Source organism: Rhinopithecus roxellana, chromosome 10 (genome assembly GCF_007565055.1).
Source record: "Rhinopithecus roxellana isolate Shanxi Qingling chromosome 10, ASM756505v1, whole genome shotgun sequence".
Taxonomy (NCBI): Eukaryota; Metazoa; Chordata; class Mammalia; order Primates; family Cercopithecidae; genus Rhinopithecus; species Rhinopithecus roxellana.
In genome coordinates, this window is record NC_044558.1 from 2,452,762 (window position 1) to 2,468,475 (window position 15,714).

Genomic DNA, 15,714 nt, shown 5'->3' on the forward strand with positions numbered 1-15,714 from the left:
CCACGCACAGGCCTTTGTTCACAGCCTTCCCCTTTGTCAGACATAGATTACACCCTTGCCAGGGTCAGCCAGGGCTGTATCTCCTGAGACAGGCATTGTTCAGTCCCTCTCCTGAAGGGTGCATAGGACATGTGACAGTCACTGGACGCACACTCATATGCTGCACATAGAGCGTGCACAATACAAAGGCAGTGCCTGCATTCGCACCAATCTGTGCTCCGCCTTGTCCACCGCACTGTTCAACTCCTCAGGCCTGCCGCAGCCGGCCCGGTGACCTCCGTTGGGGTGTGACAAACACTGACCACTGGGTGGCAGTGTGTTCTCATGTCTGGGACCTGAAAAGCCACCAAGGGCTGAGGAACGTGGGGGGTGGGGCAGAGGTAGGAGCCCCAGCCGGCTGCCCAGAGAGGTTTCCAGATCGGATCTCCTGGAAGACTTGACAAGGCAGTCCTGCGCGCGCGCGCGTGTGTTTGTGTTGTGTGCGTGTGTGTGCATGCGTGTGTGCACGTGCGCGCGAGCATATGTGCGCATCTGCTGCAGCCGGAGGGCCAAGGACAAGTGCTGAAGTGCAGCTGAGTGTGGGGTGGGGTGGACCCAAAGGACAAAAATATCAAGGAAACCAGGGCAGCCAGCGCACTGTGGGTGGAAGGTGGGTGGAAGGACGGACGAGAGAGCTGCGGAGGCAAGGGGCAAGGTCTTTTTGGGGGGAGCTTCAGGGAAATGATTACCCAGGAGAGAGAAAAAGAGAGTAAGCGCAAGAGAGAGAGAGAGACCAAGAAAGAAACGCGAAGCAGCCTGAAACAGAAAAGGGGAAGGTGAGGGAGGCTGGCTGGGGAAAGTAGGTTAGGAGGCTAGGGTGGGAGAAAGGAGCCCCCAGAGGCTGGGGAGAGACGGGAACCTTCACTTGGACACGAAAGAGCCAGACTCAGGCTTGCTGCTGACAGGGAGTTTATTTGGACTGGGCTGCTGAGATCTGCTGGCTGCCTCAGCTCCAGGTCAGAGCTGCTCCGGCTCGGGCTCCGGCCCCGGCTCCGGCTCCGGCCCCAGCTCGCGCTCCAGCTCCGGCTCTGGTTCCAGCTCCGGTTCTTGCTCGAGCTCCTCTGTCTTGCTCTGAGCCTGCGGAGGGTGAATCCCTTGCTCTAAGGCAGAAAATCTTCTTGGTCGCCACTGTAAGAAGAGATGGAGAGAGAGATGGAGGGTGGAAGGAGGAGAAGGATGAAGGGAAACGGATTAGGAAGGACACTGAGTCCATCTATTTTTTTCTCAGCCACCCTGCCCTCCCCATCTGGTCCTGGCTTTCTCTCAACCCCCCTTCCAGCCTACCCAGGCACAAGCCGTCCCTGGAGTGAGAGGCTTATGAAGGGGGACTCCGAGGGCAAGTTCAGGGTCCCCTTTGGTCACCTTCCTGAGGAAGGGGTGTCATCAGCACTCTGAGTGAGGATGGAAGAGCAGGAGCTGTTGGGGGGGCGGGGTTGGCATGTCCCTGGCTCACCTGTCTTCTCCAAAGGTGAAAGCCAAAGGCTCCAGTCACCAAAAGGAGCAGAAAAAGGATACCAAGGATGAGAAACAGCGGGAGGTGGTCTGCTCGGAGGGCCCCTGGGGCTCTCCCAGAGCGTTGTGCACCTATGGAGAAAGTACAGGATGAGGTGTAGGGTCAGGGCTAGAAAGGACATTTTGTCACTCCCTCAGACTTTACAGATGCAATGAGATCCAGAGAGTTTAAGGGACTTGTCCCAGGCTCTTTCAGCTGATTATTGCTGGAAACAGGTCAGCCCTAGGGAAGAGCCGGAGATCAGGTCCCTGTCTGGAAAGAAAAGCGCTGGGATGGGGGTGGCAGGGGATAAAGATTATTGCTGTGGCATTGGGGTCCTGGCATTTTGGGGCCTTGGACCTGGGCTAGACAGTTCTGTGACGTATACTGCTGCTCCAAGAAGCCTCTCCCCCTGGTGCAGCTGGCATTGCCAAGGCTGGGAAAGGAGCTGGGCTTCCTGTGCCTCCAGCCACGGTCCTGAGAAACTCCTCTGGGATGGGCGGTTCAGGGGGCTCCACACAAAGCGTTCTTGTCCAGATGCTGGAGTCACCTCACAAAGCAGCTTCCCCAGGGAGCCAGGTGACCCAAAGGATTTGGGAGTCACTGAAAAGAGTAGAAGGAAGAGATCTTTTGGGTTTCTGGCCCCCTTATGTGACACCACAGGTTGAACTCCAAGCCTCAATCACCCTGCACTCACTTGGGTTCTGGCCTGGTGAGGTTGGGGAAGGACATCAGGGGTCATGGCCCCGTTCATCTTTTTCTTTCTATTTAATTTTTTGTTAAATTTTATACAGATGGGTTTTCACCATGTTGCCCAGGCTAGTCTGGAACTTCTGGACTCGAGTGTTCTTCCTGCCTCAGCCTCTCAAAGTGCTGGGATTACAAGCGTGAGCCACCACACCCTGCCGGCCACATTTATCTTGTTCAGCAGGGGAGGGAGTCAGCTCCCTCCCCTGCTCAAAACATTTCCAGGCTCCCTACTGCCTTCACACTCAAACTGGCCCTGGCAGACCACAGAAGAAATACTATTACAGATTCTTTTATGTTACTTTCTACTCAAAATGCTCAGAACCCTCAAAATCAGTCAGATGAGCTGACCCCCCGGCTACTTCACAATTTTGCAACTTCCATGACATGGCTCACATCAGTGTCTCCTGCCTTGTGGTGTCCCCTGAATGAACATCATCCCCCTTTCTGAATGTATAGAGAACAGGGAACTGGCCCATTCATCTAGAGAGAGAGCATTCTCCAAGTTGTAAAGTGAGAGATGGGAGGGTGGGAGGAGACAAAGGGTCCTGAAGAGTGATTTGGTGATGCAGACACCTGAGTTTAGACCCAGAGTCTGGCACTTTCCAGGTGTTTTGAGAAAGTCTCATTGAGCTGTCTACATAAAACAGTTGACCTTCAAGAAGGCATTGGACAGAAAGAACTGGTGGGCTTTGATGACTGATGGGACGTAGGGAGGAGGAGGCCAGGTTTCGAGGTGGGTGGATACCAGTGGATTAAAGACAGGCTGAGTCAGCAAGGGGATTGGTGGTAGAAAAAGATGGGATTCAGGGTGAGGCGGCTGAGAGGTGGTATAATATCTAGTTAGAGGTATCCAGAAAGCAAGTGAAAACTCAGGATTGGCCTTCAGGAGATGTATTATCCATTAGCATGTTCACGTATTCATTCAACCTCTATACATTATTAAGCATCTGCCATGGAGTGCTACTACTTAGTGGCCGCAGGTGAGTGCTGCAGACATGGTAATCTGTCATGGCTGATAGTTATCAACCAGTCAACACATACTCTCTGAGTATTATTTTTTCTGTGTTTGTTTTATACCATCTTGGAAAACTCTTACTCAGTAAATATTTGCTGACCAAGGGACAGATTTATTAACTCCTCCCAAATCCAGGCCACTTCCTGCAACTTTAACCCAAGCCCTGTCCGCAAAGTAGAAAAGGGTTCTAGAAATATACTCTACCTCTTTTGAACCATTTGGAATTTTTGTCACCTTTCCTTCTAACTTCCCAGACCCTCCTGCCAATTGAGAGCAGGGGAGTCCCATAGAGAACAGTGGAACTTTTATCTTGTGACTCAAGAGGAGATTTTCAGTTTCGATTCTTTATTATGGGGGTGAGAAAAGTGGGGGCCGAGATGGGCAGGCTCTGGAACTTGTGCCCAGTGGCCTGGGATCACCCACTGGGTGGGTTTGCTCAGTCTTTGCCCCGCCAGCCCTTCCTCCCTGTTCTTTCTCCCCTGGGAGGGGAGCTACTCCTTTCCCATGTGAGGCTGACCTGTGATGATTGCCAATGTGACAGTGGCATTGAGCTGCTGTCCCTGCAGACGGATATGGCAGATGTAGGTCCCAGCCTGGGCCTGGCTTACATCTTCTAGTCGAAGGGTAAAGTCGCCATTGTCTCCAGCCACCAGGAGGTCAGGGCCTCCCCCAGGAGGAGCCCACTTGGCAGTAAGGAAAGACTGGGTCCCCACAGCAGGAGGCAGGCGGCAGGGCAGCTCCACCCTGGAACCTGCTCCAGCGTACACTGTCAAGGGAGTTGGGGGCTCCAGACCTGAAGAGAAAAGAAAATCCAGATTTAAAGCTGGGTGCTGCAGTCAGGAGGGAGTGCCGGGGCTGCAGGGAAGGGAGGCAGAAGAGTGCAGGAGATGCTCTGGCTAGTAAGAGTGCTAAGGAGCAGAATAAGGTGATGAGCTGAGGATGCTCAGAAACCCAGCAAGTGGGCTTAGCCAGAAGGAGAAGGAAGGCTGGCAATGATGCTGCAAGGCTATGGGAGAAGCGCGAAGGGGTGATGGCAGCTGCAAGGCTGCCAGCAATATAAGGGGGTCGAACAGTGAGGCCCACAGCAATGATGTAGGCCACTGGCTGCCGAGAACTTGGTTTGGGGACCCATAGTCAGGGGAGGTGGCAAGGGGGGCAGGAAGGGGTTGTGGTAAAGTGTGAAGCAGAGTGGGGGAGTTACCCAGAACAGTGAGGTTATACATGATGGAGACATTGAAGCCATCTCTGTAGGTGAGGATGCAGCCCCAGGGCCCAGAGTCCATGGGGCCGACTTGGGGCAGGAAGAGGAAGCTTTCCACTAAGTGGTGATGGGGGGACTCCTGGACAGGGACTCGGCCCTGGCCCTGGTTCCGGAACCAATGCACAGAGGCTGGGCGGTCAGGGCGGCTGAAGGAGCAGTTCAAAATGATCCAGTCAGAGGTCCTGAGAGACCCTGAGGGGCTGGCAGTCACTGTGCAAGGATAAAGAAGACTTGATCAGCCCACTGGAAACAATTTCCCAACACAGCAGGACTGCCAAGCTGGAAACTCCTGGAAACAGGAACCTGGCTTTAGACTTCTCTTCTCTCCCGCATCACCCTCTCCCCATCTCAGCTCCCAGCACCTGGAGGTGCATAAAGTGGATCCCCACGAGTCCCCAGGACTACTTTCCCGTGTCCCTTGCCTGCAATTTACTTGGCATCAGCCACCCTTGCCGTTCTCCTGGCCTGGATCCCTGCGAAGCCCACCCCCTGAGCCACAGATATCTGAAATGAATCACTCTAGCCCTATGCTCTCCCCGCTCCACCCGCCTCTGGGCACTCCCGCGTGGGTGGGAGAAGGGGAGCTCGGGGGTGATACAATCTCTCCACAGGGCCCCCCATACACGTGCTTCGGGGGGCCCCTTCCACTCCAGCAGGCCGCCCACCCCCTTCCTCTACTCTTCTGGGAGCTCTCAGACACGGCCCAGAGCGCAGCCTCTGCCCCAGCCCTTCCTGCCTCCCAGGCGGCAGGGAATGGGGACCCACCTCCCAGCCCCTCTCCCGTCGTCCCGCCCCACATACTCGAGGCCTGGCCCACGCGCAGACGAAGGCGGCAGGAGAGGGCGCGGTCCCTGAGGTGCACCGTGGCGCGGTACTCGCCGGCGTCCGCGCGCCGGGCTGGGCGCAGCCATAGCGAGAAGTCCCCGCGCTGCCGGCCGCGCTCATCCAGCTGGACGCGGGGCTGCAGGGGCAGCCTCCCGCTGCGCAGGCCTCCAGGACCCACGCTCAGCACCGTGTAGCGGCGGGGCCTGGGCCCCCAAGAGTAGGGCGCCGCCGGGCGATGGCCGGGGACCAGGGGGTGGCCGGGGGCGGGAGCGGGCGGGCCGCTGGGCGGGAAAGAGAATGGAGTTGAGAAGCTCAGGGGCAGGCAGCCACCCGTTGAGGATGAGGACGCCCACCCCGAGAGTTCTCTTGACCACCAACCGTCCTCTCACCCCCGACCCCTCTGTTGGACTGGCAGCATCCCCTTCTGGAGAGAAGGGATGCAGGTGTGAGGGTATTGCAGAGCAAGGGCAGGAACGGTGCGGGCGAGGGTGGGGAGACTGGGTCACTGGCTTCAGAGGGAGTGACACCTCAGGGCAGGGGACAGAGGACCGGCATGGGTGTTGGGTTGTGAGTGCTGGATTCGGGGGTCCTGTTGCCCAAGTTTGGGGTGCATACCTGTCTGGTTGATGCTGCCAAGTGACCCCTGCTCTTCGCAGAAGGCTGAGATCCTGGAGGGGGATTGTGAGGCTGCAGGGGAGCTGGGCAGGAGCCCCCTCCTGGGCCCACACCACCGAGATCTCAGCCCCTGGCTGGGGAGGCTTCACTAGGTGAGCAAAAGAGAGGCCAAGGGGAGGGGGCGTGAGCCGAGAGGCAGGGGTAGAGAAGGAGCCTGGGTGTTTCCCGAGGGAGAAACAGGGTGCAGGAAGAGCTTGGGTTTCTGTCCCTTCTCTGCCCAGAGAGGCTTTGGGGGTGGAAGGACTGTCCAAAAAAGGGATTAGAAGAATCCACCACAGAGCTAAGGACCTCAGGACCTTTGTGGCCACAGAGATCCCTGCTGGTCCCCTCCTGTGGGGCCGGAGGTCAACCCTCCCGCCATCCCCGCTTTACCTGGAGCCACCCAGAGCGGCTGCAGAAACAGCAAGCCCAGGAACTGAGCCTCCCACATCTCTCCTATGGTCTGGGCAGCACTGAGCCCTCCAAAAGGAGGTCAGAAAAGGAAAGTGGGCAGTGGTGGGGGGTGGGGGGGCAAAGGAGAAGTTCTGCAGATAGGGAGGTGGAGGAAGGGGATCTAGAAGAAGGGAGACCAGGAGAGAGCCTTGGAGAGAGGATGGGGAGGGATGACCAGAGGCCAGAATCCAGAGGAAAGCTGGGCCGATCAGGCAGCCTGAGGAGGTGGGGGGTGTCCCAGGGAACAGAGCAGGGCCGTGGCGGAGAGCAGACAGAGCAAAGTGGCTGTCGTGACTGGGATGCCGTTCTGCTGGTCTCCGGGCCTTCACCCCTGTGCCCGGCCTTCCCTCCACCTTCCCCACTTCCCCTCCTCCCTGCCCACCCCCCGCACCCCAGGGCTTACGGTTTCGCTTCGCAGTGGAAAGTCTGAGGGGGTTGATTCCCAGCAACAGCACCCTCCACCTCTGTGGTGGCACTCCCCTTGTTTACTTCCTCAGTCCTGGGTCTCCCCACCTCCCCCTCCTCGCCCCTGCCCCACCTTCCAGACTGCTCCCTCTCCCAGGGACCTTCTGCCTCCACGCACCATTTCTGCCTGAAACTGCCCCCTTGCCCATCTCCAAGCTGCCTCCTCAGTCCCAATATTCACACTTCCTTCTTGGCAAGCTCTTTCCTTGTTGCTTAATCTCCTCCCTCATTCTCTTAACCTCCCAGAACTTCCTGACCCCTTTAGACCTGCCTTTCCACCCATCAGTACAATGTTTCCTGGGAACATGGTGGACAGGAAGCTTTACTGCACCCTAAAAAATGGTAGGTCTAAGGCTAGGCATGCCAGCCTTGCGGGGCATGGAGAGTAACTACATTGTATTGAGGCTTCATTACATGCTAAGCACTGTATAGGACACTTATAGTAATTCATGAAATCTAGTAATTTTCCCCATTGTACAGATGAGGAAACTGAGCTTCAAAGAAATTGTACAATTTGCCAAGGTTAGGGAGTGTGAAGATAAAAGCTGTGAGTGTACACCCCCTACTGTGAGTGTACCTGTGTGCGGGAGAGTGTTTAATCCTGACCTTGAATGAGTTATGGGAGTCTCCTGGGATAAATGATGCTGTTGATGAGTCAACACCCCTCCCCACTCCAGCTCAGGCCCCCATGCACTCAGAAGCATTCTCCAATCCAGAGGTTCTGAACTAAGAGGAGAGGGCAAGGGTCATGCAAAGATGGAGAAATGCAGAAATCTTAGCAATCTCCTAACAGAGATCAAACTCAGGGGAAACAGAGGCAGTGGGACTAGGGAAGGCAGTGGGACTAGGGAAGGCCCGAGACTGGCAAGAGTCATACAACTCCCGCTCCCCAGCCCAGCCCAGGGAGAGTGGGAGGGCAGGTGATGAAACATACAGCTGACCTGGGAATGACAAGAGGCCCAGGATTTCCCTGCTTGACTGGAAGGAGCTCTCTTCTGTGCCAGGCAAAGGGCATCTCTGATGCCCGGCAGCTCACTCCAGATCCTAGGAGGCTGAGACCCAGGACTACCAGCCCTCTCCCAGCTCAGGGGCAGGACTTCCTGTTTCTGGGCTGTTTCTCTGTGCCTGGTTCAGCACAATAGAGCTGGTAGCTTTCCACTGGGCTCAGCAGTGTCTAGGTCTTGTGTGGGTTAGCAGGGAAGTGTGTATTGCTGGGGAGGAGCATCCCTGAGAATCCAAAACAGGACGTAAGTCAGCTCTCAGAAGAGCTGGGCTCCGGGCCACCCCTGGAGGGCTGCTCTTGTCTTCTTGAGTCGTGGGTGGCAGGAGTGTGCTGCTGCTTTTGTATCCAAGGGAAGGGTCCTGGCAGAACGTGAGGTCAGCCACCCTCCTCCCTCTCTACCCTTTTGTTGCACTGACTGGACCCCCCGGGAAAGCAGGAGACAGGTTAAAAACAGAAGCGCGACCATTTCTTTATTAAATTATACAAAAAGGGAGGGGAGGGGGGCAGCTGTGGGGCTCGGCCCCAACCCCGGCCCCACCCCGGCCTGGCGCTGTCTGAGAAGAGGGGATCCGAGGGAGATCCAGGGGTCAGGCAGGATAGGGATGGGGCAGGACATGAGGCTGGGGGATGCAGAGGTTAGGTGGGAGAGGCTACCAAAGGAAGGATGGGGCTGGTAGGGGAGAGAGAAAGAGAGCAAAGAGAGAGAGGAGCAATTGGGGGCCAGCTGGGGAGCTCAGATGGAGCAGGTCAGGAGGTGGAACAATGGCAGAGTGAGGGTGGAGGGCGCAGTGTCTGGAAAGGCGGAAATGAGAAGGCTGGGGAGAAAGAAGAGGGTGGCAGCTCTGGTGCAGGGCCCAGAGCAGGGAGCCAGGTGAACAGTGGCTGGACTTGTCTGCCCCCACCCCCACCTCCAGGCCCAGAGAGGCCTCCCAACCCCAGCCTGTTGGCAGGGGCTCACGCCGATGCCCCATTTTCTGTCTTCTGCCGCTTGGGATCAGCTTCATCCTGTGGAGAGGGAGAGAATGGGGGAGTTGTAAAATGGGAGGGGAGACCTCCCCCTGTCCCGGTCCTGTTCCAGCCCCCACCCCTGCTGCACAGGTATCTGGGTCCAAATCCAAAGGGCGCCCAGCCCGGCTGCATCCCTGACAGCCCCTCAGGCCCAGCAACCCAGCCCAAACCTCCTCTTCGGCAGCTCTCTTCAGCGCGGGCCCTTCGTCATCCTCTTCTTCTTCTTCCTCATCTGAGGAGCCAGAAATGGGTCATTGGGGAAGGGCAGGAAGCTCTGGCACAGACCCCCTGTGGTCGCCCTCAGCCCTGCTTCAGGTCTTCAAACCCACCCTGACTCTGCTCATTTGAGCCCAGACTTTGCCAGCCCAGCCTCCCCTGCCCCTCCCCACCTTCTTCTTCCCCTTCATCTTCCTCCTCTCCATCCTCAGCAGTTTCCTCTTCTTCCTCCTCAGCCCCGTTCTCCTCCTCCTGTGGGGACCAGGGGAGGGAGTAGCCTCAGGCTGGCTGCATGCCTTGCCCACCATTACCACCAATGGGAGGGGAGACTGGGTGAGAAAAGGACTTGGGAGGGGCCTCAGGGTGGGGCAGCAAGGATGAGAGGGCTCAGTGCAAGGGCAGGCCCGAGCATCCTCAGAAGGAAAGTGGAGGAAGGATGAGATGATTGGGAGGAAGATGGTAGGGTAGATGTGGTCCTCTCCCCCACCCCTCCACACCTCCACCACTTCTTTCTTTCGCTCTTTCCGGCTTGCCTTCTCCTCCACCTTCTCCTTCTTCTCCTTCAGGTCCTGCAAGGGAGAAAGAGGTCACCTTTGTCACCACAAATGGCTTGTAGCCCCTAAGTCCCTGCTGCCCCCATTCTCCCTCTGTAGTGAGCTTAGAGGCGTGTGAACTGAAAAGGTGACCACAACTTAAGACACAGAATAGGGGCCCCAGAGTCCTTACATTAGGGCCATGAAGGGGTTGAGACCAAACACCTCCTTCCCCAAGACCCAAGGTGGGGTGGGAAAGGGATGAAGAAGCAGGAGCGGGCAACCAGGGCAACGATCCCCACCCCCATCAAGTTCTCCCAAACCTCACTGGCTGAAGAGTTCAGCTCAGCAAAGCAAATCCTCTCCATCTGCTTGCAGCCTCAGTGCCCCACCCCCTCCTGTGTCCCTCCGCCTCCCTGGCCTGCCCCCCACTGCCCGCCCAGCTCTGCCTTTTGTCTACCTCTGGGGCCTTTTCCTGAGGACTCTCTCTCCTGGGCATCCCTCCCAGCTTCCCCTTCAGCTTCTAAGGTCTTTGTTTCTCTCCGTCTGTGTCTCCCTAATCCTCAGGCCCCTACTTGGCCAAACACTACCAGAGATAGGGACAGCACCATAGCACATTCCCAGCACCCCTCCCACTTTCTGCCCTCCCCACCCCAAAACAGTTCAAGTAGTTTCCTTCTTCCTGCCTCCCATGATGTATGCATGGGTGTAGTGGAAGAGTGGAAGTAGCCATTTCCAGTGGAAATGTAGGTGAAGTAGGAGAGAAAACAAGGAGGGGAAGAGTAGCAGGCATGGGAGACAAGGAGAGAGCAACAAACAAGGTCTGTGACTGGGGTGGGGTAGGAATGGAGAAGAGGGAGGCACCTGTCTAGTAGACACTCCCACCGGCCAGCCCCTCTCCTTCACCCCAAGATCCTAGCAGGCATAGGGTGACATCCTGTGCTGATATGGCAGCGGGAGATGCCCATGTGAGTCTCTTCTGGACACTACACTAGCCTCCCAATTCAGATTCCAGTCCTCTCCCCACCCACTCCTTGGCAGGCACAGTGTAACACGGTAGGTGTCCTTGTGTGATCTGATCTGGTGTCGGTGTGCCATGCTGTGTATCTGATTCCATGTGAATGGAAGTCGCCTGTGTGAGATCACCCTGGGGGGGGGGGTCTTTTCTGGAACAGGATAGGGGATAGGAGAGGAGCCCGGTGCAGAACGCCTGCCCTGAGGGGCACTCAATCCCTCCTCCCTTTAAGGGTAGCTGAGAACTCTTCACCCTCACTCCAGCGAGGTTGCCCTTCCACCCCACCGTGAAGTCTTCATTTCTGTGCCACAAGGTCAGTATGGCATTTCCACTACCTAGCGGGCTCTTCCCTACATCCTGGGCCAGGAGAGCAAGGAGCTGGTCAGCTTCTCTCTGGGAGCCCTAGCACCAAAAGTCTGTATGGCCCTGGCCTGACTTTCCCATCTGGGCTGATGGAGGGAGGGAGTGAGAATACCAGAGACCAAAGTTCAAGAGGCCGGGCCCTCTCCTCCCCTGTTCTGTCCTTCTGGTCACTGTCCTTCCATGCTCCCTTTTCCAGGAGAATATGTGACCTGGGCCCTAGATCTTCTGCTAAGCGGCCCTCTGGCCTCATTTACTCAAGACAGGCACACACACCTACACCGGCCAACAGCGATGCATAGACAGTTAGAGAGGGGCACCCACGCGACGGGAGACACATGGCCCAGCGCTGGGCCATTCTGGTACACACTCTTGAGACAGCACGGGAGCAAAGCGGAGCCACTTAACACTCACAAAGCGACAACATGGCTCCAGAAAATCTACGTCTCCACATGCACACATGTAACTGACACGGGCAGTCCCACACACTCGCTGGATTTCAGACATACAAAGACACCTACTCAGTGAAGTCACATGCCACCGCACAGCCCGCCGGAGGGCCACACGGGCGCACCTTGGCAGATCGCACACAGCCCCTCTCCCACCGCCGTTAATCCCATTGGCTCTCCCCGTTTCACTTCGCGGGCCTCCGGGAGACCAGTGTGACGGCCCCTCAGCAACCACCGCGCCCCAACCCACCCCGCCACACATATACACACACAAGATAGGGCTCCCAGCCCCCAAACCCCGGCCGCGTTAATTTCCCAAAGCGACACTCCGCAGGTTCCCTGGGGAAATTAGAGGAAGGCTGGAAGAGAAGCAAGGGCGAACGGATGGGGCAGGGGAAGGGAGCTGATGAGGGCGAGGACAGCTCGACGCAATGCCATCCAATGCCCAGCCTCGGCTTTTTCGAAGGCTATTCCTGCCCCGCTTCTAATTTTTAGGAATTCGAGATTCTTCCAGTGTGTATGTGGGAAAGGGACGATGAAGAGAAAATAAAGCTGAAAGCCAGCTGAGTGGAGGGAACGAAAAAACAGAGGCAGTCGCCGTCCGGGGAGAGAAGCGAGCGACGGTCGGGCCGCGGGGAGGGGCCGGGAGGAGTAGCCTCCAGGGAGAGTCCTGTTTACACTTGAGGATCTCAAACCGCTTAGCGAGGAAAGGTGAGGTCGGGTTGCAAGGAGAGACGGGGCAGCGGGGCGCAGGGAGAGGGCGCGGCAAAGTGAGACTCGGGGCGTTCGGACGGGAAGCCGGACGGGATCCGGTCAGCGAGGTGGGGCCGAAGAGGGGTGGGGACGGCTGCGGGGGCCGGCGCGACCGGAGCGACGAGGCCGGGCGCCGTGGTGCGCGCAGGGCAGCTAGAGGGCGCTGGCGCTAGCCGCGCGGAGCCGGGAAGGCAGCTCCGGGCCGGGGAGCGGTGGGAGGGCGCAGTGGGGTCCGCTAGGACCCGGGCGCGAGGGCCGCGCGGGGCCGTCGGGGGCGGCCCGGGGCAGAGGACCGCGCCGGGCCCCAGGGCCACGCGAAGTCCGGGCCGCCGCTGCCCCCGCCCGTACCTTGGCGCTCAACTCGGCCGCTGCCTCCACGCTTTTCTCCGACATGGTGCCGGGGCCGGGGCCGGGGCTGGCGGGGAGCCGGGGTCCCGGAGCCGAGACGGAGGGGCCCTGGACGGCGGAGGGTGGCCGCGGCCGGAACCTGGCGCGGTGGCGGCGGCGGCGGCGACAGCGGCAGCGGCGGCCGCTCGGCAAGCTGGGTCTCTGGAAGAGGCGGCAGAGGCGTGCGGGGTGGGGCGGGGGTGGGTCTGGAGCGGAGACCCGCAGGGCTGCGGCCGTCCGGAGGGCGGGCGGAAGGGCGGTGCAGGCGGTGGCCGGCGCGCTCGGTCGCGGTCGCTCGGTCCCGGGCTCGCCGCCCCCGCACCAGCAGAGCTGCCGCCGACCAGCCGCTGCCGCCCCCGGGAAGGGAACCCGCTTATAAGGCGGCGCTGCCCGACGGGAGGGGCTTCCCAGGGGTGGGGCAGGCGGGAGCGGGGAGGAGAGGAGAGGGGAGGGGGATGAAAGAGGAGGTTGGAGAGGTGGGGATAGGAGGATGAAAGCGAGGGGAGGGAGAGCTAGAGAGTCGGGAGGGAGGACGAGACCAGGAGGGGGAAATGGAGAGACTGACGGCCGCGGAGAAAGGAGTGGGGCGAGGAGGTGGGAAGGGGTGGGGTTCCTGCGGGGAGGCACCTTTCCAAATCCCAACCTACTGCCTGCGAATGTGGAGTCTGGCTTTTGGGGGCGGACTGGAGAGGTGGCCAGAATCCTACTGACCCCAAAAAAAGCCCTGGGATTTTGTCAAAGGGTGGGGTGAGGGGAGCAGATGGGCAGATAGGGCAGGTATTTGAGAAACCAAAAGCTTAAAGAAGAGGAAGAGGGTTCGGGCGCTCCTTCCACACCACGCCGGATTTCCCCCTCTCATCCTCCATCCACATTCTCTGGATGGCCTTGAGGAGGGATGGGAGGGCAGAAAGGGCGGCCCAGCCTTCCCTCCTGCCAGATTGACACTTGTGACCCTTGCCGGGTGCCTGCCTTCCTGGCCCCGTGCTGTGAGCCGCAGGGAGTCAGGCCCCTGGTCTCCTTTGCTTCCAGCTCTCCTCCATCTTCTACCTCTCTCATTCGCCTGTCTCACCTCACTTTTATTCGCCTGGTCCTTCTATTTCTCTTCATCCGTCCTCAGTCATCTGTACCCAGACCCCTCCCTCACAACCAATTATAACTCGAATCGCTCCCATTCTTCTCTCACCTCTTCTCCACGCCTTACTGACCCTCTTCTGCCCTTCCACCTCTGGTCTCTTTCCGTATCTTTCCCAGACAACCCTGCTCTTGTCTTATCTGAGTCAGGCACCTGGCCCTCTATTCTTGGCTGGCTTTCCTCAACTCCTCTTTCTGTCCTCATTTTTTACATTTGCCGTCCGTTAGCTTTTCTCATTCCTCTGCTGCCATCTTCCCTAGCCTTTCTGGGTTATATTTGCCTCCTTTGCAAATATAATACAGGTCCAGGTCTGGAGTTCCAGCCCCACCCTATTCCAGACATCCTCAACTCCTCGCCCTCAATCTCGGTATCTTTGAGTCATTTTGAAAAGCTTGGGATTTCAGAAGGGAACAGGGGCTGGGTTGTGTATTAAAGGTCAGGAAGGTGGACGGGGTGGAAGGCTGAGGTTTGGAAAAAGACCTTTGGTGTCCGTGCACTCCTATATTTGTCATTATCATTATTCCTCATCTTATTTTCATTTTATTAATAATAAACCATTTTGATGATCATTATCATTATTTTGTGTTTGAGTGCTTAAATACACCATCTTTTGGCCCCTTGATGTACACGCCTCCCAGTTTCTCTTTCTGACTTTTCTATCAATATTTCATTCTCAGTCTCCTCAAAAATCTTGGGGCCCCACCCAGGATTTTTCCTTGCCGGACTCTATCTTTTCTGAGATCTTTCCATGTCCCTCTCTCAATCTGTTTCTCTGACTCACTGGCTGATGTCTTCAGCCGTCTCTCACCATCTCCATCTCTGTACTCCTCTTGCTTCATTTATCTCCCTCTCCTCGATCCTTTGCTACTCCCCCCCCACCAACCCAGTCTCCCAGTCTCGCTCCCTCCCCATCAGGTTCTTTCCTCTCCCTCCCGCCTTCCTTTCCTCTTCCCTCCACTCCACCTCCCAGCCCCGCCTGCTGTCTCGGACACCCTGCTGGGCTCTTACCCTGTTGCCCTGGTAACCGCCCCCCACTCCGGTCACCTCCACTCCCCTCCCCCCTCCAATCACCGCCACCAACAACCTCCATCCACCTTCCTCCTATTTTTCCTGATAGCCAATAGAAACCCTGTTGCCAGGTGGAATGCTCATTTGAATCAGCCAATCCAGAAGCCTAACTGCTTGCCCTGCCTTATATGGGGATGTGAGATGGGCCACTCCCCCAACTCCAGCCCCACAAGGGACCAGCCCCTCCAGTGTCCCTTCTTCTCGCCCTAAAGAGAGGCTGGGATACTCCCTCTCACCCTTCCATAAGGGGCCTGGCCTCCCACTTCTCTAACTGGGACCACCAGGGTTAGCGTGGGCTGTGGGCCGGACTGTGGGCTGGGCCTCAGGGCTGGGGGTGGGAATGAGGTGTGATTAGGGAAGGGGAGGCGGAGGGAGCCGGGAATTTTGCCCAGGGAGGGGTGTCTGGGAGCAGAGGCAGCTGCAGTGGAAAATTCCAGAGAGATGGAGAGGCAGAGAATGGGAATCCTGCCCCAAAGCCCAAGGGAGTGCCTTGAGAATCTAAGAGCTTGGACACTAGGGTCCGAGGGACCCCAGGGAAAAGATCGAGGAAGCTAGAGGCCTGGATCGAATTCCTTTCCTGCGTGGATGAAGCATCCTTTAGCCTTCTCTCTCTGGTTGGACAACAAGCCAGTCTTCTGAAGTCTTGGCTTCATGAGAAAGAAGCTGGAAGTGAGACTTGGGATGAATGTGGAGTGAGTGGGATCTGAAAGCCACCCGACAGTCCTAGGGGTTAGCCTCAGAGCCTCTGGGGCCAACGGAGTTAAATGCCTGTGTTTGCTTTTCTCCATGGAACTATTTCTGAGGCTTTGTGGAGGCTTGCCTATTCCTAGAATTAC

The 15,714-nt window shown here is 57.7% G+C and overlaps 2 protein-coding genes across 3 annotated transcripts; both read right to left on the minus strand.

The window, feature by feature from the left end:
* Positions 1–931: 931 nt before the first annotated feature.
* Positions 932–6,848, minus strand: LAG3 (lymphocyte activating 3). Its single transcript, XM_030938400.1, has 8 exons — positions 6,430–6,848; positions 5,998–6,145; positions 5,359–5,663; positions 4,498–4,767; positions 3,814–4,089; positions 1,892–2,134; positions 1,493–1,623; positions 932–1,167 (listed from the first exon to the last, which is right to left on the minus strand). Exons 1-8 carry the CDS (start codon positions 6,485–6,487, stop codon positions 997–999), a joined length of 1,602 nt encoding a protein of 533 aa, XP_030794260.1. The 5' UTR covers positions 6,488–6,848; the 3' UTR covers positions 932–996.
* Positions 6,849–8,401: 1,553 nt separating this feature from the next.
* Positions 8,402–13,251, minus strand: PTMS (parathymosin). 2 transcript variants are annotated; one of them, XM_030938401.1, is made up of 5 exons: positions 12,640–13,251; positions 9,679–9,750; positions 9,355–9,433; positions 9,136–9,197; positions 8,402–8,962 (listed from the first exon to the last, which is right to left on the minus strand). In XM_030938401.1, the coding sequence occupies exons 1-5, from the start codon at positions 12,682–12,684 to the stop codon at positions 8,912–8,914; spliced, it is 309 nt and encodes a 102-aa protein (XP_030794261.1). In that variant the 5' UTR covers positions 12,685–13,251; the 3' UTR covers positions 8,402–8,911. The 2 variants fall into 2 exon arrangements, with proteins under 2 accessions (XP_030794261.1, XP_030794262.1); XM_030938402.1 differs by lacking the exon at positions 8,402–8,962 and having other exon boundaries at positions 9,144–9,197; positions 9,355–9,510.
* Positions 13,252–15,714: the final 2,463 nt, after the last annotated feature.

Coding starts and splice junctions, on each gene's coding strand:
- PTMS (XM_030938402.1), bottom strand. CDS start 12,684: ATGTCGGAGAAAAGCGTGGAGGCAGCGGCCGAGTTGAGCGCCAAG. Junction 9,751..12,639: donor CGGCCGAGTTGAGCGCCAAG/GTACGGGCGGGG, acceptor TCTCCCTTGCAG/GACCTGAAGGAGAAGAAGGA. Junction 9,198..9,354: donor AGATGAAGGGGAAGAAGAAG/GTGGGGAGGGGC, acceptor CTGGCTCCTCAG/ATGAGGAAGAAGAAGAAGAG.
- LAG3 (XM_030938400.1), bottom strand. CDS start 6,487: ATGTGGGAGGCTCAGTTCCTGGGCTTGCTGTTTCTGCAGCCGCTCTGG. Junction 4,768..5,358: donor GCGCGTGGGCCAGGCCTCGA/GTATGTGGGGCG, acceptor ATCCTTGCACAG/TGACTGCCAGCCCCTCAGGG. Junction 1,168..1,492: donor TTCACCTTTGGAGAAGACAG/GTGAGCCAGGGA, acceptor CTCTTCTTACAG/TGGCGACCAAGAAGATTTTC.